This window comes from Cydia strobilella, chromosome 25 (assembly GCF_947568885.1).
Source record: "Cydia strobilella chromosome 25, ilCydStro3.1, whole genome shotgun sequence".
Taxonomy (NCBI): Eukaryota; Metazoa; Arthropoda; class Insecta; order Lepidoptera; family Tortricidae; genus Cydia; species Cydia strobilella.
In genome coordinates this window covers 3,051,953-3,076,670 of record NC_086065.1, presented here as the reverse complement: position 1 = coordinate 3,076,670, position 24,718 = coordinate 3,051,953, and the positions used below count along the sequence as shown (strand labels likewise).

Sequence of the window (24,718 nt, the reverse complement as noted above, 5' to 3'; positions counted from 1 at the left end):
CTTTATCTCTTTTAGGGTCCCCCCCTCTAACTTTTGAACCGAGTGTACAAATAATAAAATCAAAAAGTGAAGCTTAATAAATATTTTCCCCGAAAATTTCAGATAATTCGAAAGTTGTACATGTGAGTGCCCAACCCGCATTGGGCCAGCATGAGGATTATAAGCCCGTAAGTGGTACACCGAGCGGTTGCTGCCTTTGCCCGTGTCATGGGACGCACGCAGAGGCAGCACCCGCCAGGGTGTAAGGACTATTGAGAATTGATGGAATCTAAAAATAACTAGGTTATTGGGTGAAAGCGATGGACTAAGTACTGAGCTATGGTGTACAAAACCGGACGCCTACCTAATAAAACGGTATGCACTTTTATTTCCGGTAGACGGTGACTCGCCCTCACAAGATCGGCCCCCACAAAAAGCGACATCTAGGATGGCTTAAGGACAACACCAGTGTGAGCGGCTCAGGGGTGTCGAGAGGTGTGCGCCGCTTTCTACCCAGTGGCTGTTAACATAAGCTGGATTATTGTTATTATTTATTTTTCCCCTCACTAGCTCGGAAAGTTGTCGTTTATCCTTCAATACAAGCGGGGAAAAACGCGTTTTATCCACTAGTGGGGAAAGTAATTTGACCTTGGATGGAGCGTGTTTAAGTAGCTTGACAGATAACAAAACGTAAAAGGCTCATGATAATGGTTCGTTCGATATTAATTATCATTAAATAAATGGTTTTGAGAATCTAATAAAAAATACCAAATTTAGCTTTATTTAATGATTTTAAGTCATAAACCTTAAAATTCCATAAGAAACGTTTGTTTTTTTATAATGATGTTAAATATAATTCTGAACGCACAAGTTGAGTCGATGCAATTTCAAAACGCATCGTTGACATTTCATACATCAGAAATGTCAACATTGTCAACAATTTTTTTACTTAAAACCTTTTCTCACCGACTCGCGTAAAAATACACAACTTCCAGAGTTTTCTGTTATAATATCGTAAAGAAATGAGTGATTCCAGTGATGAAGATGATCTAACGCCTGTGGATGTTGCACTTTCCTCGCTATAGTGAGGTGAAAAGTTTTGTGTTACACACGGGCGCAAATGTATTTTACTTCTCGTGTGTTGAAACACTCGCGGGTAAAATACAACTTTGCACCCTTGTATAACAAATAACTATTGATGTATACGGCGTCGAACAATAAACTTGACAAGCTAGTGTAAATAGTATTAATAAAATTAATAGTAATTACATAACAGAAATATTTACGATAACTCAGCAAATCTCAGTCACGTATTTACTGACTCATGAATGATGAAAATCCCAATGAAGCAATGCACTGATTGTCGTGTAATATATAAAGTGGCCGATCTTGGATAAGATTATTAAATCAAAATCTAAAACAGAAGTATTAACCTAAATTATTAAAAAAAAAATTTTTTTAAGGAAAATGAATTATTTGCTTTACTTTTTCCAAATTGTTTTAATACGAGTAAGTTACTTACATTAATAGTGTTAATTCTTTGTAATATTTTTTAAATATCCTTTGCCCGTGCTTATTTTTGTCTTATACCTACATTATTTACTTGTGACAACTAACAAAAAAGGAACTAACAGATAAAGAGAAATGAAAAAAGATGGAGGTTTTTACCCTCAAGGGATCACACATCGTTAAATTATAACAAAATAAAAGTCAATTTTATAACGGATGTGCGAGAAATAAAGCTTATAATAAAAAAGTTTATATTACTAATTGTAACAATTTAATTTGTTATTCTATAAATGTAATTTTTTTTCAGTACGCAACAGCACAAGTAATAACCCTAGGAGGACGAAATTTCCTTAACAATCAAAACTGCGGCAACCTACCTACAGCAACCAATTTTGCCAACGCTGGCCTTCTAGCTAATATGGGTCGAACAGGCCAACTAACCAACAGCATTATTCCACAGAATAATTTGGGACAAGAATATATAATTAGCAACGCAAAATATGCTAACAACAATATGGGTTTAGCTAACAATATTGAGTTGGCTAGTGGCAATATTGGGTTGGCTAGTGGCAACATGGGTTTGGCTGCTAGCAATATAGGATTAAGTAATATTGGCAGTGAGGTAGTTTACAATAAAGCTCCAATGTTCGCTAATGTTGTCAAACCTCCGAGGGAATATGGCATAGAGTTTTCATCGGGAGCTTTGTCAGTAGGCGGCAATGTGGAAGTGAATGGGAGGATGCCTTTCAACGCCAATGTAGCTTTGAGCGGGGTAGTACCGGCGCAGGGAATGGGTGCAGTAGAATATAAGTGTGACCAGTTGGGAGCAGAAGATAATTAGGGTAAATTACCCTACTATAAATATGTTAGTGTTATTATTTATTGAACTTAAATAAATGCATGGAAATATTTGTTTGTTTCATTATTCGACTCCAGCGACATCACTGTTAATCACGGAATATGAATACTTCGATTTATGCGTAAGTTACCAATATTTATTTTATTTGTGAACATAGGTACAGTAAATAAATAAATATTATAGGACATTCTTCAGCTTAACTATAAATTAGCAATTTTTTTTCAGCATAAATTACACCAAGTTAAATAAAAATAAAATAAAAAAAAGATTATTTCATATTTGAAGAATAAATAGGGTTGTGAGTCTACTTCTTAACTTAAAAAACTGGATGTTAGTACATGTGTAATTAAAACATTTTTTTTTATACAATTTGGAGTTGAAACTAGGTCCATGGGGTCCCAGCACGCACAAGTTGTTTGCAGAAATCGCTAAATTCGCGAACTGGTGACCGAAGAGCTGGAGGCTTCCTAACACAACGTATCAGCATTTGAAGGAAATGCCGCCAGCATCCTTGGTACAATGCCTCAAGGACCTAAGCTAATTATTTATTTTAAGCTAGTTATTAATTTAGTTTAGTATAGTACTTTCTTCTTCCTCGCGTTATCCCGGCATTTTACCACGGCTCCTGGGAGCCTGGGGTCCGCTTGACAACTAATCCTAAGAATCGACGTAGGCACTAGTTTTTACGAAAGCGACTGCCATCTGACCTTTCAACCCAGAGGGGGAACTAGGCCTTGTTAGGATCAGTCCGGTTTCCTCACGATGTTTTCCTTCACCGAAAAGCGACTGGTAAATATCAAATGATATTTCGTACATAAGTTCCGAAAAACTCGATAAAATATAAAGTTATAAATATAGATTTAATTGCTATTTGTATGAGATGCATGTAATTTTACCTAGACTTAAGAAAATTGAGTGCCCTGACAGGGTGTCATGTACCTACCATCCTCAAACTGTAACACCTAATGTATTATGAACATGACTGCAATACAATAAAGAATAAAGAATAAAGAATAAAACTCATTGGTACGAGCCGGGGTTTAAACCCGCGACCTCCGGATTGAAAGTCGCACGCTCTTACCGCTAGGCCACCAGCGCTTTCACGCTCTTAGCGCTTTACCACTGTATATATCTTTCATGTAAATAAATGCTATTAAAAAACAAACACAGGAATCACAATTACTACTTTGCCCTACCCGTCATAATACTGACCCAATGACCTGTTAGTGTTGTTATTGATCGATCTGTTATTGATTGTTGTTGTTAATAATCTGTTATTGACTTTTCTTTTGCGGTGCAATAAAGTGTATTTACTTTACTTTACTGACCCAATGTAATATTGGGCAGTCAAGGCGTCCAGCCACCATCCTCAGGATGTTGTTATTACTGTCACTCACTCGAGGCATCTTGCGTCCGATGGCATGAAAGCCACCTGGGTGCGCCTCGGCAAACATGCCTGACGCACTGCAATGACGAGGCAGCTTTAACAACATCCTTAAGATATTTAATTAAGGTCAGGTGCGGTTAGAGTAACATGGTTTATTTTGCTCAGGACAAGAGAAACTGTATGAGGATTTCCTACAAGTGTTGCTCTTGCCCCATCTAATCTTACACTTTCACCCATAGACTGCACGAATAAAGAAAGGACACTCACCACGAGGAATATCGTAAATTGACCCGCCTGTTCCTATCTCAATTGTACGCGCAAGTTTTTTAGGGTTCCGTACCCAAAGGGTAAAACGGGACCCTATTATTAAGACTCCTCTGTCCGTCTGTCTGTCTGTCACCAGGCTGTATCTCAAGAACCGTGATAGCTAGTCAATTGAAATTTACGCAGATGATGTATTTCTGTTGCCGCTATAACAACAAATACTAAAAAGTACGGAACCCTCAGTGCGCGAGTCCGACTCGCACTTGGCCGGTTTTTTACTTTTATTGACTACACAGTTTGTCGACATAGTGACAGCAATACAATGAAGCGCGTGCGACGGAGATGAGAACAATCTGGTGTACTTCCTTGTGCAAAGCGTCTTTTCTTTAGAAAGAATCGGGAGGTCGGTGGTTCAAACCCCGGCTCGTACCAATGAGTTTTTCGAAACTTATATCCGAAATTATATTTTTTATCAGTCGCTTTTTCGTGAAGGAAAACATCATGAGGAATCCGGACTAATCCGAATAAGATCAAGTTTTCCCTCTGGGTTGGGAGGTCAAATGGCAGTCGCTTTCGTCAAAATTTGTGCCTACGACAATTCTTGGGATTAGTTGCCAAGCGGACCCCAGGCTCCCAGTGTAGCCTAGTAGAAAAAATCATCATAAAACTGTACGACCAAATTGACTGTATTGACACAAAAAATCTTTTATCGAACCTTTGCAAGTAGGTATTTGTGGAAGTTGCAATCTAAGAACCATTCATGCAATTAGACACTTTGTAGGTACTAAAGTTTTGTGTTCCGTTACCATTTTTAGGGTTCCGTACCCAAAGGGTAAAAACGGAACCCTATTACTAAGACTCCGCTGTCCGTCTGTCCGTCTGTCCGTCTGTCCGTCTCCGTCTGTCTGTCTGTCTGTCACCAGGCTGTATCTCATGAAACGTGATAGCTAGACAGTTGAAATTTTCACAGATGATGTATTTCTCTTGCCGCTATAACAACAAATACTAAAAACAGAATAATATAAATATTTAAATGGGGCTCCCATACAACAAACGTGATTTTTTTGGTGTATTTTTCCGTAATGGTACGGAACCCTTCGTGCGCGAGTCCGACTCGCACTTGGCTGGTTTTTCAAACCCTTTGCACGGCCGAGTACGGCGGTAACGAAATGGAAAGTACGTAAAATGTATGAAAATTTTGGGACATTGTTTCTTTCCTAGGAGCATGGAATCAGATCATGATTCTGGGCACAAATAACATTAAATTTACATATCCTACAAGAAAAGTCCAGTGCATCACTAACAGAAAAAAATGCCCATCAATACAATACAAATATTAATTTAAAAAAAATACATATTGTCTGGGGATCGAACCCGAAACGTCGCACTACAAAGCCGCGGTTTTCTAACAGATAGCACATAGCTACATCACCAAGGTATCTGCCTAGGTGAAATTTGGTTACTTATTCGCCATTAAGAATTAAATATCTAAATAGATGAAATTTCTGTATTAGATGTAAGCATATAGATAGAATAACAGTTTTGAATGCTGCACGGTTAGTTTCACTAGACTTATCTTGACCGGGATATATCGGGAAATACAAAAGGTAATCCCGGTCATTATCCCGGTCAATATAAGTCTATGTAGATAGAACGTCTAATGATAAAACGAAACCGCTACTTCTTTAGGCGCTGATCTACAATACAAAATACAAATACAAAATACAAATTTCTTTGTTGTTTGTCAATGACTCCGTCATTTTGTAAATTGACAAAAATCGGTTGAGTAAGCTGAATAGGAGACCTTCGCTAACGCTTGGGTCATTAAAAACAGTCCATATGACAGCAACGAAACTGCCAAGCCGTAATGTTTGACCAAGATGTTGGTTTTATACAGTGCCAGTTGCACCATCCGCACTTGACAGACAGATCATCGTCACCCGGCGCGCCGCGGCGGTTTACTATGAAACTCTCCATACAATAGATTTTAGCGAACTCTTTAACGATCACAAACAGTTGGTGCAACCGACCCTTAGAGCTTATAAAATTAGGTCTTACAGAGTAAAAGTTTTGGTACCTTCCGGACCGATACGACTTACAAACCTTGGCCGGCAACGCACTTACAACCCCTTTGGTGTTGCGGGTGTCCATGCGCGGCGATAATCGCTTACCATCAGGTGATCCGTCAGCTCGTTTGCCTCCTATATCATAAAAAAACCTACTATGTGATCTGATAACTTTTTAGTGTAAAAGCTTTATGCGCCTAGTCTTGGCAACACTACATGAAATGTTTTTGGTGGGATCTAATTATCTGCATTAACAAATAATTTATCGAATAATTACCCCACATATTAAAGTTATCTTTAAATTTTATCTATATAATTGTATTGTTATGTAAAATGACGAAAAAATGCAATATCGTATTATGCAAAGTTTGTCATGTAAACGTATAAAACGCATAGGAAGGTTTTCGCATAATCATTATTTTTCGCTGACGCATTTCAAAATGTCATTTAATACTTTATCAATCTGTGTTGCCGCTTGCTTATTGCAGGTAATATTATATTTATTTACATTAAACCCTAATAGTAGCCCTAATAAATGCGTAAGCATCTAACTTTTTTTCATTTCATTTCATTTATTCCTTGCTTAGTGTGTGTACAAAAGATCTTATGCATAAATTATTACATGTCTCAACACAACTCTGTGAGGGTATTGCAATACATTTAAGAGCTAAGAACTAAAGTACCTATACATAATAACATCTCTGTCTGTTTGTTACCTGTTAAACCGCTGAATCGTTTAGATCATATTTAGATGAAGTTTGGTATGGAGATTTTTATCAATTATCATCGTTATTCCGCGCAGATGAAGTCGCGGGCAAATGCTAATCTCATATAATTAAAACAACACATTAATTAACATTTTATACTTAACAATGTAGAAAGGTATGTATAGGTATTGTTATTCTTATTCTAAGGTAGTTTTTTTTTCTATTACATTTTACAGTAATATCATAATTAAAATGAGCTCTGATAAAATTATGTTAAATGTGACATTTTCAACCAAAAGGTACCACATTGTCGCTTGTCAATAAGGTTGATTTCAAATTGAAGCTGTATGGAAAAAGCGCCTTATTGACAACCGACAATAAGTACCGACAATAAGTGAAAATGGCACAAATCATGAACACGTAATAAGTATTGACATTGTCACCATTTGCTTAAGGACTTTTTTATTTATTTATTTAACATTTATTGCACAAAAGAAAACTTTACAGCACAAAAGGCGGACTTTATGCCATGATGCATTCTCTACTAGTCAACCTTAAGGCAAAGCAGAGATACTTTCACCAAAAAAAGATGTAATGAGCTTATTTCAAAACGTATTGTTTTAAAATATATTAATAACGGGTCACTCACGTGTTTTAAGTAGTTATTAATATATTTAATATGTCTGTGTCTCACGGAAGTTTCGTATTGTTTTTATTCCAGAATGCCATTTGCCAAACTGCTTTCTCGCTAAACAACTGCGGGTGCCAGCAACAACCTCAGGCCCTCAACCTTGGTAACTTAGGCCTCGCGATCGGCAACCCCGGCCTCTCGATTGGTAACCCTGGCCTCTCGTCTTGCAACTCTGGGGGCCTCTCGCTTGGCAACGCTGGCAATGGGATCAACCTTGGAGGCCTCTCGCTTGGCAACGCTGGCAATGGGATCAACCTTGGAGGCCTCAGTTGCAATTCTCCAAATTTGGTGCTTGGCAATATGGGCGTTAACAAATGCAATAATGTAGTTCAGGTATGTATAAAGAAAAGAAAAACAGAATTATGAGAACTACCATTTAATTTACTAGAAATATTTTGAACTATCCCACGAAAATGCTAATAATTATTGGCTGAGAATTGTCCTTAATCGCTACTTTAAGGATAACTCACGTTGGACCGGTCCGTGTCCGTACCGTAGCTTCCGGCGCTTCGTTTTCTATGGAAAGCATCACGTGATCACCTGTCATGTCATAGAAAAGTTAGCGCCGGAAGCTCCGGCCCGGACACGGCCCGGTCCAACGTGAGTCATCCTTTAATCATTATCCAGTATTATTTAGTTCAGTGGCCGCGGGTCTAGTGGTGCACCGCGTAAGCTGAAGACGACGGTTCGATTCCGGCCTTAGCCACCGGAAATCACATTTTCTTTATTATATGACATTTATTTCAGTTTGTCATTATTACTCTACAGCGCCACTTGCTCCATCCCACTAACCCGGGGTTAACCGGCTAAAAATAGCTTGAGTTAAAATCGTTATCAGTACAATTTGACACTGGGTTGACGGTTTAATCGCTTAAACACGGGTTAGTGGGATCAAAAGTAGCGCTAAGAACAAATAAAAAAAAATCTATGAATATATTTTAATTTGCGTTCTAGTAGACACACTACTATATATTATTTCGGTTTGTACATTATTATTGTTTTACAAAGAAATTGTCTTGAAAAAGAACTAAGTCACCCCACCCACGTCAACTAATAAAAACACCCTCAGTATGCACACTGGGTAATGAAATACTTAGCTTGTCGAATTGTATTTGAAACTTATATACTCGATGTTTAACGATAAAAGGGCCAAAAATATTTATATGTAGGTTATGTATATACTTTTGTCCATGTCGGTATTTTAGTCCTTAACTGTCATAGACATAGTATATACAAGTAGTTATAGACGCGCCACCGAGCGACCGGGGGTAAAAGAAAGGATATTCATATAAAATTTGGGCAGCATAGGATTTTTTCTCTTTCGCTCTTATAAATTTCGGTATTTCGCCATCGCCTCCTACCTATGATGCCACCCGGTCGGTGATAAGGACAAAGCATGTCCCTATTTTCTCTTCCCTCTTATAGGAATCGCAATAAGACTATCTTTCTCTATCAAAGAGTGTCAGGCCCTTGTTAACTACATGTTCTGTATTTTTTTTACAGAGCACCAGCGAGCAATGTGGGTACGGCGATGTTGCCATAGTTGGAGAGGTGCCAGTCCAGGGGCCGACGGCCGTGTGTGGCAACGTGCCAGTTATTGGCTACGTAGTGTTCGAGGGGGACGTGCCAGCCGGTGGCCTGGTGTCCGTTGTGGATCCCTGTGGTTGCCAATGCAATCAGTAATGAACAAATAAATGTCATTATGGATAATGTGTACTATTTGTGTGTGTCTTTGGCAAATGTCACGTTGTACATCTTGTATTGTTATGTTTTAAATAAACGATATGTTATAGTATTATTGTTGTAGTTTTTCATAAAAGCTTGCCAGCATATTTACGTCTGTGTGGCAACGTGTCAATTATTGGCTACGTCGTTTTCGAGGGGATGGCTTGGTGTCCGTTGTGGAACCTTTGACATCAGGTAGATATATGTCATTCTGGCATCAGTGTACGTTTGAATTGGCCTGTTAGTGTGTTCATTTCGCTTGGACTTGTCCGTACATGCATTAACTTATTTAAACTTTATTGCTCATCAAAAAGGTATAAATGACGGACTTTATGCCTCATGGCATTCTCTACCAGTCAACCACAGGGTCAAACAGACAGAAACGAAACGTCAAAAGGAAAACTAGGTAAGTTAGTATAGTAGGTATACAAAATTAAAAAAATCTGATTAGAATTCGAAAATAAAGAAATTAATTAGGGATTATAATATATTTCTATAATTAAATGTGTTTCATTTTTACCACGTTTTATATAAGGTAAGGCAAAAAAAAACGGAAATAAATAAAAAAATGCTTTATTAAAAATATTTCAAACTATTTTTAAAAAACAAGCTTAACTTATGATAGTTTACTTACAGAAATAATTTAATATAATTTTATGGCTTAATATAATTAAAATAAATGCATCATTGGGAAATTCGTATTTACAAAAATTAAAAGTCTAAAATAATTTAATACTTAAAAATATAATTTTTTGTATGAATTGACATTGCCACCAAGACATATTTAGTCTAAAAATGTCTTAATGCCTAGGAACTAGTTTTAACTAGCGATTTCTATCGCCTAAGCAAAATGACGATATAAATATTTTCAACCTTTGATCGTGGTTTCAATCACAACCACAGAAGGTTCACTCTCTAACAAAACGCGTCTATTACGACCGATATGATCGCTAGGTGGCGCAAGCGCGAGCATGCGTCCGTTCCGTAGCAGCGCGCGGCAACTCTACTATGGCTAGACACCAAAATTGGTGTGGGCCGCATGTACTTGTAGCGACGCGACGAAATCGCGGAGTGAGCCACGCCTGTCACAACTTACATTTGACGTATCTGGCGGATCTATTAGGAGACGTAAGATGTCATAGTGACGGACCAAAATAACTCTGCATGGCATTTGCAATGACAAAGTGTGGCCGTGTCATCATTAACAAACTTCTATGAAAATATGCCGTTTATAACGACACTCCCTCACTTTGTTCTCGGTGCAAAGTTAGCTTACACCGACTTTTTACATAGGCATAGGACACAAAGGTTAATATTTCAAACAGGCATATTCGAATTATAACAGGTTATGAATTAGATCCATAACTGATCCAGATCTAATTCGTAACCTATTATTAAAATCTGAATACGCCTGAAAGTTAACGTACCAGTTACCTTTAGTAAAAATAATAGTGACAGCTATCATCCATTTCATAACTGTCAAAGTATTTTAAAAACAGAAAAAATCTTGAGTTTTTATATTCGAGGGGATTTTACCCTACGGAATTAAATAATTTATTATTTAACCTACCTACCTACATTAAATTCGTTGTTCGATAACTCTTACATTTTATAAATGCATTTTTGGACTTAATAATGCACTTTTTAAGGCAATAGCGCTAAAACAACTCGCCTTTAAATTCTTTATAGGTCACATTTTTCATTTATCACGCAGAAATATTTCCCGATAATAAATCCCGGCAAAATTTCCCATTAATATTTTCCGGAACTTTCAGAAAAAATATTTTGTTTCGGCAATATTTCCGGATAATGCTGTCTAAAACTGCAGTATTTGATTAATTAAACGCTGACGGTACCTTAAGAATGGCCCAGTACAAAGCGACACATTCGGACGTATTCAACGTTCTTAAAACAATAGAAACTAATCGTATATTTTGTTATCCGATTCGTTTCACTTTCTAATGTAAGTAGAGTCTCTCTCAAATTATACTTTCAACATTACAATTTCCAAAATCGGCAATAACTCCTACCGGGCTAGCACATGATTAGCGCGAGAGAGACTCGCCACGACATAGACTACCCGTCCCTCTTTAATTCATACAGTTAGTAAAAGACGGGTAGTCTATCTCGCGGCAGGATACTGTCGCGCTAATCATGTGCTCGGCCTACTAGTAATATTGCCGAAAACTGCAGTACCTGTCTGCTGCATCCAGTCCTGGAACTCCGAATTGCGCGTATATACTCTTACAGCCAGAGAAGCGCTGTATCAACAGGACATCAACGTTCATAAGTTTTCTTAAAATAATAGAAACTTATTATAATAACGTTTTTATCCGATTCCTTTTTAAATTTCCAGTGTTGCTAGTGATTTTATTTCGCAATAAAATCTCAACATTACAATTTCCAAGGTTGGCAATATTTCCCTGACTAATATTTTTCAGCAATATAGCTTAGAATTGTAGTATCTGGTTGATCCAATCCCGGAACTCAGAAATGCGCGTGTAAACGCCGGGCTGGTTGGGCTCGGCGCAGCCGATGCCCCACGAGATGACGCCACCGAGCACGAAGCGACCGTCACGCGCGCGCTGCACCACCATAGGGCCGCCACTGTCACCTGAAATTTGTCAAAAGTTTTTTGTCATATCAAAAGAGTAAAGTAAGTATAATAGGTAGTCATATATTTCTATCAAAAACAATATAGCAATATGATGGATAAGAATTATCAAATTTCAACGGCGTTTTAAATTTAGAAGCTTATTAATAACGCCTTCAAAATTTTAAGGTCATTCAAGATTCCAATTCTTATTCAATATTCATTCAAATGATTGCATAACAGTAACAAAATATTTTGTTACTACTTATTCAAAAATTGGGACTTGCGAATTATGTGTTACATCAGCCAACAGGTCGGTTTGTTACAACGAAATCAGTTGTAAGATATTGATCAAAATTAATTTCCTTATAACCTAAGTTAGTAATTTTCTGGTTACCTCAACGAGTTCGGCTAATTATTTTTTCAGTGTAAATTAACAGCTAATTATATGCAACGCAAAATTAATTAGACAGAAAAACTGTAACATTTTTTGTTGTCTGCTTTTAGTTTTACTTATAGACGAACAATGTACAGATATAATCTAATGTCGACAAACAAAAGTTAATCTGAAAGTCCATATATAGACATAGCTATTAAATTCTTTTTAGTACCTATCTCTTACAATTTTATATTTTTCATACAGACCCATTTGTCTAGCTAATATGGCATAGAGCTGTTTATAGGGTAGCGTAAAACGGGGTGGCTTTAGGAAAATTTGGGGTTACTTTGATAGTTTTAAAACTGCCATAAAATAACCATTATTCATTATTTACTGAAACTTTCCATGTAACTAATTAGATTAATATTTATTTATATTACCAACTGTAAAAAAACTCGCATAAAAATATATTTATGGCTTAAAAACTGAAATTTCAAAGTCGCCCCTGCATTTGAAAGCCACCCCGTTTTACGGTATATATATGGTTACGGCGAGTTAGGAGTATTAGGACCTGTAATAAAATTTAAGATTTAGGTTTTGGTTTTACGAGGCATAATCTACAACAAGGCAAATAAGCTAAACGGAAAGAAAAATAATAATTTAAACTACCCGTGCCTAGTAATGATGTAGAATATTGACAAATGTAGGGATGTCATTATTAGTAATGTTAAATTACCCCCATTAAAATAAAGCGCGATCGATTCTCCTATTGATTCTGAACAAACTGTTTTTAGGTTTTCAGTGGGTCATGAAACACCGTGTATATAGGAATCGCAATAAGACTATCTTTCTCTATCAAAGAGTGTCAGGCTTGGTTCAGCATATAAATTACCTTCACAGCTGTCAGATCCTCCTTTCTTCCAGCCAGCACAGATAAAGATGTTAGGTATATGTTCATTGTATCCTGCTGCCAGGTACATAGCTTCACAGGCCGTGTTGTTGATGATGGGCACCTCTACCTCTTGCAGGACGGTGGGGAGGGGGCCATCTGAAAACATTTGGAAATAGATTGGCGTTAGCTGTCTAAAACACAGATTATAGAATATTGTTTAATTAGCTAGGGAAATACGTAGATGTATCTAATGAAAAAAAAAATGATTTTTTTTTATTTGGTTTACAATGTGCATTTAAATGGCAATAGGGTTGGAACCTTCTTTTAAGTATAAAATATACTTGTGGCAGAAGGCCCCGCTCTTCCATAATTTGAAGGGGTACAACCAAATTTTATTTTAAATGTTACAATATGTGCAATATGGTACTTATAATTTACTATAAGACATGCTATAAATTAATTTATTCATACATTAAATTAACTTAAATTCACTTAATGTAGTGCGTATGTGTGTGTGGTGCGCTAACTAATAGACTAGTTTATCAAAATTCTTTACAACGTAAAGATACATTTTTGCCTAAATTGTTTATAACAGAATTAGTCTCGAAAAAGGATATAAAATGTACAAATACCTACTAACATTAAATAATTTTACGGTTTAGACTCACTTGTGTGTGTGTGTTGTGTGACTTGTGTGGTGTGCGAGTGACTAAAAAAAAGTGAGTCTAAACCGTAAAATTATTTAATACAAATAAAGTGTTTTTCAACGCTTACCCATAATGTATTTTGAAAAAAAAACAGGGTTTCCCACAGAGAATTTAAAATCTAGTAAGATTTTAATTTGGCTAGTAAGCAAAAGTACTCGGTCACAATTTTTTGATTTCTGTCTATTTCAGAGTTCGCAATTTAAATTTTGTGTTGAAAAAACATCCTGTAGGCTTAGCATAGGAGCGCCGCGAGAAAGACTACCCGTCCCGCTCTAATAAATACGGTTAGAAAAAGACAGGTGCTCCTGTAAAGATTACGAAACCGACCGTCGTAAAGTCGTCCCCAGCCCGTGACGTGCGCCGTCTTTCCGACGAAGTCGTCATCGTTGTCAGGCACGCACACCGGCAGAATGTTGGGCTGGAAGTTCACTGGCTCGTAGAATCTGGAAACGTCAAAACAAAATAAAATAAAAAAATGCTAATTACCTTTGCTCAAAATTACTAAAAGGTATACAACTAAGTAAACTCCGTTCTTATGTATAAGGGAAGTGTACCGATAGAAAAATTTCTTGTACTGTAAATTAAAACATTTTATTAAACCTAATTTTAGTCATATTTTAGTAGTTTTTACCAAGCTGAACGAGGTATTATGGTGGAATAAAGAAATTCATATACAAACATGAACACAGAAAACAATACACTCCTTTTTTGGCCAGTCGTCTGGAAATAGCGATAAATGAGATAAGTATATAAAAGGCAACAAAACACATATTTATTACACCTAATAGTGTGAGGTACCGTTGGATAGGTCTTTCAAAACGAACAAGGGTCTCCAAAAATCATTTTTTGATAAAGTTAATATTTTCGGAAATAATCGCTGCGAAAAAAAAATGTGTCCCTCTAACTTTTGAACCATGGGTCCCAAAAATATAAAAATAATCGTGCAACAAAAGCTTAATAAATACTTTCAATGAAAACTATATCGAACATGATCGGTCCAGTCGTTTTTCAGTTAAGTGATAAAAATATTAATTCAAATTGTTACGGAAATATTGCCAACTTGTCGTGAAAATATCGCCAAGATAAAAATAAGTTTTGTTTAATTGAATTTGTGCCATTGTCTGTCCCAATATTAATAAATTCTACGTAGGTACTTAGTTTAAATTTGTCAAAGTACTTCACCAAAACAGTTAGCTGGTCAATGTTTTTTGCCAGTGGACATTTTATGCGGTCAGACATCGATGGCGGTCAGTCACCACACCAAACTACCTGACCGCGTAGGTGGATTCCATTAACTCGTACTTACTTACTAATGTGTCTTAAATGTGTTTTCGAGTGTGGGAAGTTTGGTTTGTATCAACATCCGAATAATAGTAGCGGTATTATAGACGTTATTTTTTACTAGCGATGACAATGCTATTTTGAAACAGATATTTGTACATCAACATTTTGTAATTTAATTTATTTGAAACTTATTACTTTTTATACTTGTTGTTCCTTAATAATACTAATTACTTACTTTTAATTAGTAATCATATGAATACTTTTTAGGAACTGACCTAGCACTTTAGTATAACTTGATATTACCTCAGTAGGTAGCGCCAGATCATATTCAAATCAAACGTAGCAGAATCGAAGTGCGGATGACTAGCCACGATTTAGACTCTCGCTCAGCCAAGTCATAGGGTATATCTTCTGTAGCCAAGTCATGCTCTCCTAGTCGAACTAGTAGCTCATCTTCTATATAAATAAAATGTATATATCTTCTTAATAATGAACTTACCTCAGTAACGCCAGGTCGTACTCAAAGGTAGCAGGATCAAAGTGCGGATGGCTGACAACGATCTGTAATCTTCGCTCCGCGAAACCGTAGGGCTCGTCTTCCTAATGAACTTGCCTCAGTAACGCCAGGTCGTACTCAAAGGTAGCAGGATCAAAGTGCAGATGGCTGGCCACGATCTGGACTTTTCGCTCCGCAAAGCCGTAGGGCTCATGTTCATAATGAACTTACCTCAGTAACGCCAGGTCGTATTCAAACTTAGCAGGATCAAAATGCGGATGGCTGGCCAAGATCTACTCTTCGCTCCGCGAAACCGTAGGGCTCATCTTCATAATGAACTTACCTCAGTAACGCCAGGTCGTATTCAAACGTAGCAGGATCAAAGTGCGGATGGCTGGCCACGATCTGTACTCTTCTCTCCGCGAAGCCGTAGGGCTCTTCTTCTGTAGCCAGGTCATGCTCTCCCAGTCTCACTAATAGTTCCGATGGCGGGACACTGGAATATTAAAAATAAACTATTATTTATGGTATTGGTTATGTGATAAGTTGGTGGTGGGGGAACCAGCGACGCCACCGCACGTGGTAAAGATATACACTTTAGGACGACATCTTCATTCATCATACTATTTGGCAGCTGTTGGCAAATAAGCAATTTGTCTTACACAAGACACTCTTCGATAGAGAAACATAGTCTTATTGCGATTCCTATAAGATGAAAGAGAAAATAGTGCCATGCTTTGTCTTTATCACCGACCGCGTGGCATCATAGGTAGGAGGCGATGGCGAAATGATGGGATGGGATGGGATGGGATGGGGATGGGTCAGCCGCATTCGAGGGAAGCCAGTGCTGTCAAACTGGTTTAACTTGGCAGATATAATTAATACAAATTTATTTGTTATAACTTCTTAAAATGCAAGCGAAGCAAGCAATACATTAACTTCAAATGCCGAAAATTATAAGAGTGAAAAAGAAAAAATCCTATGCTACCCAAATTTTATATGAATAATCTTTCTCTAACCCCCGGTCGCTCGGTGGCGCGTCTATAAATACTTGTATATACTATGTCTATGGTCCCAGGGCAGTGCCACAATCATGCATGGAACGAAAAACAAGGGCCTTAGGAAGGGCAAGGGCATGTTATAGTCCGACAAGTAATTGTAGATAATTATTGAGGCCGCCACTTCCTACGTAACTGTCACATTTTTGACGTAAAATGCTTAAACATGGCAACAGTTTAGTATGGAAAGTTTGTAGTTCCAGTAATTTTTAGTTAAACTACAACAAACACTAAAACTACTCACTGTTCAACACAATGCGCCGCCGTGATTGCCCAGTTCTCGTTCAGAAGGGCCGCGCCACACTTATGCAGGTACGTCGACGTCCTGTACTGACGCAGGGAGATCTGCCAGGGCCACTGTCCGAAGCCCGACTTGGCCCCGCCGACGATCCGGCCCTGGGGCCACAGGCGCCGTCCGCACACTGCCAGCACCAATAGTGTAGAGTTTAGGATCATTTTACACTAGTTTACACTTACATTAAAACTTAATCACTAATTGTCACATTCAAATGTTTGTGTTTACACTTTTAATTTAGGTGATGTTTTGTGATAGTTTATATTAAATATTTGAACTAACTGTCATATAGTTTATTTATTTATTTGATTAATGATAATGATACCTATGTATTGTTTATGACATTGTTATGATTAAATACTGGGTTTGCACTTTGTGTTCAAAAGGTTTATGATTGGAGTTCTTAATGATATGTCAATCACTGAACCACATTAATGTTTATCAAAGACAACACATCACTGTTTATCACATTTTTGTGACCAAAAGTGTTTTTATATGATTAGCATCAACTGTGTTTTTTGTAGAAGGTAACTTTAAAATTAGAATTTTTTTTTGCAATCAGCCCGATTTTTAAGTCATGTCCACTTTTTTTACATTAAACACAACGTAAATTAAAATGTATTCATATTTATTTCATGTCAATTATTTTTTTCGGATTTATCTTCATGAAGAAGCTTTTAATGAAACGAAAAACTTCTTTTAAGCTTCCAAACTTATTGAATCAAACAGTCTCACTCTTTGACACTTAGTCAAAAAAGTCACAAAGATCACAAATTAACTGTTTCTCACGCCACTGTTTTCTTTTTTTAAACTAGAACAGGTTGTCCAGTGTCCTTGCCATCGCCTTGGCAATGACGTGTGGTTACGGCGACCGCCCAGCACTCTTTGTTTCAAACCGTCTTTCAACTGTTCTAAGTAACACACCACTGACTTATGATAGACCTTAGTTCTTAGTATTAAAGCTTACGAATGGTCAGCCAATTGTTAAATACACTAAGTGCATTTTGAAGACCATTGTAAGCTTGAGCTCTGATCACGTATTGGATGTAAGTAACTCGAGGTCAATTTATACTAGACAATGCTTGGAATATTTTTCCACATTTTTTTTTTTTTCCTTATTTACCTGCTAACAACTTTACGAATACAGTTGGTTAAAAATAAACTGTCAAGTTTTTTAAGATAGTAGCGATATATTTACGTGCAAATGTAATTTGGTATTTTTGTTTCAACCAAGTTATGTATTCTAGTGGCGAAAAAAAAGAACTGACAAGGTTCTTTGGTCTTGATATGAAATGTCAGCTCAGTGTCGACTTATTCACGTGTTTTTAAAGTGGTTTTTGTCAGGGATAAATTGTTTTTAGAGTTCTTTGACCTGCTGCGGTAGCATGGTAGGATTTTTATCGCGTGTCACTATGCCTGTCACTTTCGCACTTACATACTTTTTAGAACGTGACAGGCATGGTGACAGGCGATAAAAATGCGACCGTGCTACAACCGCTGGTGCAGAAATGCTAACAATTTTGTTTACTCCTTAGTTTTTGTATTCTTTATGTTATTAAAATTAAGGGTTATTATTGTTATTAATATTGAGATATCTATTCATTTTAATTGGCAAGCATTTTAATAATTTATTTATTCATTCGATGGGATTTACCTATTAGTTTTTATTGTTTTATGATATTTTGATATTTGTGACACATTTTAACAAAAGGTACTACTTTTATTGGCACTCTAATATATTCATTGAATTAATTAACAAATGTCAACGGGATATGTTTGGCCGGCAATTATCACACCATGCGACACTATATGATATGATTATTTTTTGAATTCGTAAAAACTAATAATTTTTCTAACCCCTTACCGCATACGAAGCCATATATGGCGGATATGATGTATGATATTCAACTGTATTGACAGCTATTAAAGTTCAAATATAAACAATTTTTTTTTATAGCATGCAGTAAGGGGTTTCGTTACTCTAAATCCATTATTTTAGGTTTTTTTCGGTTTATACAATATTACTGCGAAGCTTAAACTTGATTATCCTCGTACCGCCCATACTTCAACAATTTTAGCTAAGAAAGTTTGAACTTAGCTGTATTTTGTTTGTTTTAAATCTAAATTTCATTGAAACAGTGTCCATCGTAATATCGTAATGTACATTGGGCGACACGAAGATAATGTTTGTGACCCATTGTCTTATGTTTATTTTTTGGATTCGTAAAAACTACTTATTTTTTTATTCGTTACACTAAATCCAGTCTTTTAGGTTTTTTTTCGGTTTTTACAGTATTACTGCGAAGCTTAAACTTTTTATTAAGTACCCTCGTGCTGCTCATGCACAAATTTAGCTAAGAAAGTTTGAATCTAGTTGTATTTTGTCTGAATTTTTTCCGACAATAGAGATGCTCCTTTAGAGTGTCCATCGTAATGTACATTGGGCGACACGAGGATAATGTTTGAGTAACCCATTGTCCTATAAACGACAAACACGATAGGCTGGATTAAAGTCGTTTAGCAACCGCAATCAAATCGGTGCAGCCATTTGCGAGACCTTGACTTCACAATGGCCGCGATGACTTAACATGTAATAAAGCAATTTGCCGCGTTTCCGGTTTAGATTTCCGTATTTATAACAATTATAACACGTGGAGTAATATAAATGTTACTTTAGAGATTTTTATACAGGCTGGCCCAAAAAAAGTTGATAAAAAAGTTTGATTTTTTTAAATGTATGATGATGAAATGATTTACTGTCCTTTTGTGAAATAAGTTTCCAATTGAAACTGATTTTGTAATAGATGCTCCTCAGTGGCGTAGCGTATAACAATCTAGTCGTGGGCGAAAACCATATGTAACTATTAAATTCTGCTTACATACAGTTTACACTCATACATACATGTTAGCATAATTCTAAGCCATTTAGTTTTCGACTAACAGCGAGTAAGGGATAATGTATCAAGGGTCTGCCTGAAAACCAGCGTAGTAAATACACTGCAACATTATGCTGAGGCAAGCTCCTATTTAACACGCATGAATATTTATCTCTGATGTGCAACTCAATTTCTTAGTTTTGTAAGTCTAAATTTAAGGTTTATCTGTAAAAAATGTACTACGCTATCTGTTAACTGCCATTTCATGTGATGTTGAATAAAAATGTTCTATTCTATTCTATTCTATTCTAAAACCATATCTGCGAGGCCCTTTTCAATGTGTTTTCCCAAGATAATAAAAAGGTTAGTTTTGCGAGGACCCCTAAGTGCGAGGCCGTGGGCGAAGGCCCTATTCGCCCACGCCTAGCTACGCCACTGATGCTTCAGGTATCGTTCGGATTCAGACTATACCAGCATTCCTGCTGCATTACTGCCACTGCGTTGCAATTGCTGCCACAAATGTCAAAAATCCGGGTAACAATATGGATTTTGATATTTGCGTCAGTGTTAAAGTAGGAACAGGCAGTAATGTCGCGCTGCAATACTGCAGCAGTAGTCGACTGCAACGTAACAGCTGTCATTATGCTTTCCAGGGAAGTAATGTTGAGTAATCGGAACTTGTAACTGGATCACTAGCCCATCGCTCTGCCAACTGACCTACTGAGATTTCACTCGAGGACAACGAATATTTCCGCCATATGCGCCTTACGGCCACGACATCGCGCGGCGGTGGCAGTGGCGAGCGGCGGCCATAGATTGGAGCGAGACAGCGATCGGACCTTTCGTTCCCACCTATGGCCGCCGCTCGCCACTGCCGCCGACGCGCGATCTCGTGGCCGAGCCGAGTGGCGCCCAGCGATACCGTAAGAGTATTACATTTTGAAAGGGAATTTCTTCCACTTTTAATTTATTTCTAAGCTTTAGTAAGGACAGGTGACACTTACCATCCTTGTAGTCAGACATGTTGACCGCTTCGGTGGTGGTCACAGGCGCCTCGGTGGTCACGTTGCCGACCGTCGTTGCCGCCGCTAGAAATTATGCTTATATTTTAAAATCATACAGGTCAAACTGAGAACCTTTTTTTTTTTGAAGGCGGTTAAAAAGGCTATAATTGACTCGTTTTGGCGTCACTCGCCCATATATCGTACTAGCTTTTGCCCGCGACTTCGTCTGCATATATAGAGTTAGTAATTTGGGTAGTTTATTTTTTATCCAATCTGCTTTTTATCGATTTCCCATACAAACTTCCACCCCCCTTTTCACCCACTGATTTCTGGGATAAAAACTACCCTATGTCCTTCCCCGGGACTCAAACTATCTCTATACCAAATTTCAACTAAATCGGACACAGACAGACAGACACACTTTCGCATTTATAATATTAGTATGGATTTATATATACTGGCACGAGCAAGATGCGCTATGCATATCAAATCCTCGAGAAAATTACTTGAAAAATAAAAGAAAAAAAAAATTACACCGCTAACGCAATGAAACGGATGAACCGATGAAAAACTGCACAAATCATGGGTTTTAAAGTTTTAAGCAGACCCTGGGGGCCTAGACAAGATTACAATCGTACATCGACAAATTCGATAAACGACAAACGAAAACAACAAATTTATCGGGATGATAGATGCTACGAAGGATGCTGGTACGGACATATCCAAAGACGGCCAGAGGACCATATAGTAAACCTTGCCCTAGATTTGCCAACGACGAAACGAGGACCTGGAAGGCCACCCGCCACTTGGCTTTACGACGGTCGAGAAAGACCTAAAACAATTAGGATTGGACGCCTGCACAGCATAAGACCGAGCTCAGTGGAAGAGAAGGATAAGGAGGGCCGACCCCAAGTAGATGCTGGGAAAAGGTCGCGACAAAAGAAGAAGATAGATGCTACGAAAACTCACGTGATTCCATACATTATTTAAGTTTAGATTGGCGTTTTCTATCAACGATAATCATGTTGGCTAGGCCCCCTGGATGCCTAGCCAAGGTTACAATCGCTTGCGCTACTATAACGAAACGTTTTGTGTCTCTATCACTCTTCAATATGCGACAGTGACAGTTGAGTTTCGTTCGCGGAGCATAAGCTATTGGCATGTTGGCTACGGACCTTGGACTGCTTATTAAGACTGCAATCGGTGCAAAATGGTAAACAGACTTAAAGAAATAATATGTGGCTTTCCATCAGAGAAGGGTCCTTATGCTTCATTTACAATAAGGACCTTTTTATCAGAATTTCTATTGGAATTTCAGATGGAAACGTCCTTATTACACGTGAAGCATAAGGACCCTACTGTGATGGAAAGCCACATATACATACCTGACTCTGTGCTAGCCTGCGTAGCATTTGTCGCGTTGCTCGTTGTCACCATAGTCGTTATCGTCTCCGTTGTCATTGGCGGTGCTGTCGGCGACAACGTCACGTTGACTGTGAACTCTAACATGGCTTCCGTGACCGATTCCGTTATTGTTGTTGGTTTTGTCGTTGTTGTTGGTTTTGTCGTTGTTGTTGGTTTTGTCGTTGTTGATGGTTTTGTCGTTATTGTTGGTTTTGTCGTTGTTGTCGTTGTTGTTGTTGTTGTTGTTATAGGTTGTTCTGTTGTGGGCGCTTCGGTTTCGGGTTCTGTTGTGGGTGCTAAAATATAAAATATTGCAAGGAAATTTTAGCTTGTCGGGAGTATAGCCGCTGATTGGATAAGGTTAACTTTTTTTGCAGTTGATATGACTGTATATTAATAGGGTTGTTGACACATGTTGAATTTTTTAACTAAATCTAGTTAAATAGATAGAAAATTTTTCACAAGAAATTGGAAACTTAAAAAATATATGGGAATAATACCCATCTGTTTTAAAGGAGTCTCCTCTGCCAACAGCAGACTTCTGCGTCTTGCAGTTTGGCAGATTAATTAAATGTAAAATAGGGTTTATTTCGCCAGAATAAATGATTTATTTATTCATTTTATTTATTTTTATTTAATAAAAAAATACAAGATCTCAGTTTCAAAATTAATTTTTTTGTACCTACTTCAAAATAGGAAAAAAATAATGGTACCATTCGATTCCTTATTTTAAATAAAAAAAAATTGTAAAGCAACCAATATACATAAACGCAATATTTCACCGACACAATCGCAATTTCCTTGTTTTCCATACATCGAAACAGCTTCTAAGAGTTCTAAGCAATAGCGACGTTACATGGTGACGTCACGATGTATTGCCATTTTGTTAGAAGCGTTTCGTCAGTAAAGTGCGGGTGCCAGACTTTGACTATCATTTGTGACTTGTATTGCTTTAAGACAATGGGTCCCATACAGACATTTGATCCTCAAAACAAACCTGATCGACTGATACCATTAATAAAAAAATGTCAAATACCCTATTAAACAACTTAATCGACACATTTACTTAATTTTCTTAATACTTAATTCCCCAATGCAAATTCTGTTGAATCCAAAGATTGAATTTTTAGTAAAAAATACTATCAAATTAATACTCAACAATCATTGCTTTGTTGATTGTTAACTTGTCTTTTTAAATATTGAGATTTTCAATGGACTAGGCGTAAAAAAAACAGACTGAGTTACGGTTGCATTTGTAATATCAGTATGGATAACAGTATTAGTACTCAACCTTCTGTCGTTGTTGTTGTTGTAGATGTTGTTGATGTTGTTGTTGATGATGTTGTTGTCATTGTTGTTTCGGGGGGCACGGTCAACAACACCCAGCCGTCCGGTGGCGTTATGGGGGACCATATTTCTGAAAATATATTTGTTTAATTAGTTTTCAAAAAACGCCTATAAGCGAATACGCAAATTATTTACATTTCTAGTGAAGTTGTTCAACAAATTGCCTATCGAGTTTAAATCTATGACATGTCACAAGAAATTCAAAGCGAAACTTAAATTATTTCTGTTGGAAAAAAATTATTACAGCTTTGACGAGTTTTAACTTTTATTATTTGACTTTTAATCATGATTCGACTATTGGCTATTTATTTTTGATATATTGTATTATTTTGACATTTTGTATAATTGTAAATGAAATTATTTAATTGTAAATTATTTGTAAATAGGCATGTTTTATTTATTAATGTAAACATTCAAACACAATGTATTATTGTATATGAATAAATGAAATGAAATGAAATGAAATATTATTGACATTTATTGTATTTTTCAAATAGCTTGGGTACCTACTATTTTCCGTCATCTCAATACATATTTTCTTGTTATGGTTAATTGTATGAAGATGACAGCTATCCACCTTACCCAAACTATGTGTAAAATAAAATGTTTTTTTTTTCAAGGGATTTGTAGGATTTAAACAAGAAATACACAGCTGATCTGAAGCTATAATATTGATAACAAAATTAACATTTTCGGTACACAAGATTAATTTCTATAAAATTAAAAACTGTAATATATGACATCTATTACAGTTTTTAATTTATATATAGTAGTGTGACTACTTAAAAAAACACAAATCAAAATATTTAATAAAATAATTTGATTTGTTCCCAAACTTGTTCTATAAAATTGTTAAAGCAATATTTTCCGCAACACCTATTGGTAATTTAGGAAATATTGCCAGGATTTTAATGCCAATACTGAATATTTTTCTATGACTAAAAACCCTCCAAAAACAACCAGCCTAAGTACCATCGAAAAGTAAATTGCCTGCATATAATATAGTAAAAACACTTGTCTTGCATCTACGTATTGCTGTCAATTATCCAAGTGTTTTGTTATTGAGATTGGCCCAAACACGCGACGCGTGTTAAATTCTGTTATACTTTTTACACGACTGCCCAAAAAAGGAGTGTATTGTTTTATATATACTACTTTATAAACCAATCTACTCTGAATCTAGTTTCAGACTACAT

General features: G+C 36.8%; 3 protein-coding genes across 4 annotated transcripts in view; 2 read left to right on the top strand and 1 right to left on the bottom strand.

Moving 5' to 3' along the window:
* The first annotated feature begins 1,392 nt into the window (after positions 1–1,392).
* Positions 1,393–2,397, top strand: LOC134752877 (uncharacterized). The gene is made up of 2 exons (XM_063688650.1): positions 1,393–1,488; positions 1,796–2,397. Exons 1-2 carry the CDS (start codon positions 1,447–1,449, stop codon positions 2,327–2,329), a joined length of 576 nt encoding a protein of 191 aa, XP_063544720.1. The 5' UTR covers positions 1,393–1,446; the 3' UTR covers positions 2,330–2,397.
* Positions 2,398–6,431: 4,034 nt separating this feature from the next.
* LOC134752709 (chorion class A protein PC292-like) lies at positions 6,432–9,257 on the top strand. Of its 2 annotated transcripts, XM_063688395.1 has the most exons (4): positions 6,432–6,552; positions 7,493–7,675; positions 7,718–7,795; positions 8,966–9,257. In XM_063688395.1, the coding sequence occupies exons 1-4, from the start codon at positions 6,505–6,507 to the stop codon at positions 9,143–9,145; spliced, it is 489 nt and encodes a 162-aa protein (XP_063544465.1). In that variant the 5' UTR covers positions 6,432–6,504; the 3' UTR covers positions 9,146–9,257. The 2 variants fall into 2 exon arrangements, with proteins under 2 accessions (XP_063544465.1, XP_063544464.1); XM_063688394.1 differs by having other exon boundaries at positions 7,493–7,795.
* A 562-nt stretch (positions 9,258–9,819) lies between these two features.
* LOC134752921 (serine proteinase stubble) overlaps positions 9,820–24,718 on the bottom strand; it is a 54,186-nt gene continuing 39,287 nt past the window's right edge. Inside the window, exons 4-11 of the mRNA XM_063688704.1 lie at positions 23,467–23,592; positions 22,206–22,471; positions 20,772–20,820; positions 16,841–17,018; positions 15,882–16,034; positions 14,086–14,201; positions 13,052–13,207; positions 9,820–11,801 (exon numbers count right to left, since the gene is read on the bottom strand). Of these exons, the coding sequence (XP_063544774.1) occupies positions 11,638–11,801; positions 13,052–13,207; positions 14,086–14,201; positions 15,882–16,034; positions 16,841–17,018; positions 20,772–20,820; positions 22,206–22,471; positions 23,467–23,592 (1,208 nt within the window). The 3' untranslated portion in view covers positions 9,820–11,637. The remainder of the gene's footprint in view (positions 11,802–13,051; positions 13,208–14,085; positions 14,202–15,881; positions 16,035–16,840; positions 17,019–20,771; positions 20,821–22,205; positions 22,472–23,466; positions 23,593–24,718) is intronic.

What these genes read in the sequence shown, in the direction of transcription:
- LOC134752709 (XM_063688394.1), top strand. Translation starts at nt 6,505, where the DNA reads ATGTCATTTAATACTTTATCAATCTGTGTTGCCGCTTGCTTATTGCAG. An exon ending in TTGCCGCTTGCTTATTGCAG is followed by an intron (nt 6,553 to 7,492) that starts GTAATATTATAT and finishes TTTTTATTCCAG; the next exon opens with AATGCCATTTGCCAAACTGC. An exon ending in AATGCAATAATGTAGTTCAG is followed by an intron (nt 7,796 to 8,965) that starts GTATGTATAAAG and finishes TTTTTTTTACAG; the next exon opens with AGCACCAGCGAGCAATGTGG.
- LOC134752877 (XM_063688650.1), top strand. Translation starts at nt 1,447, where the DNA reads ATGAATTATTTGCTTTACTTTTTCCAAATTGTTTTAATACGA. An exon ending in TCCAAATTGTTTTAATACGA is followed by an intron (nt 1,489 to 1,795) that starts GTAAGTTACTTA and finishes ATTTTTTTTCAG; the next exon opens with TACGCAACAGCACAAGTAAT.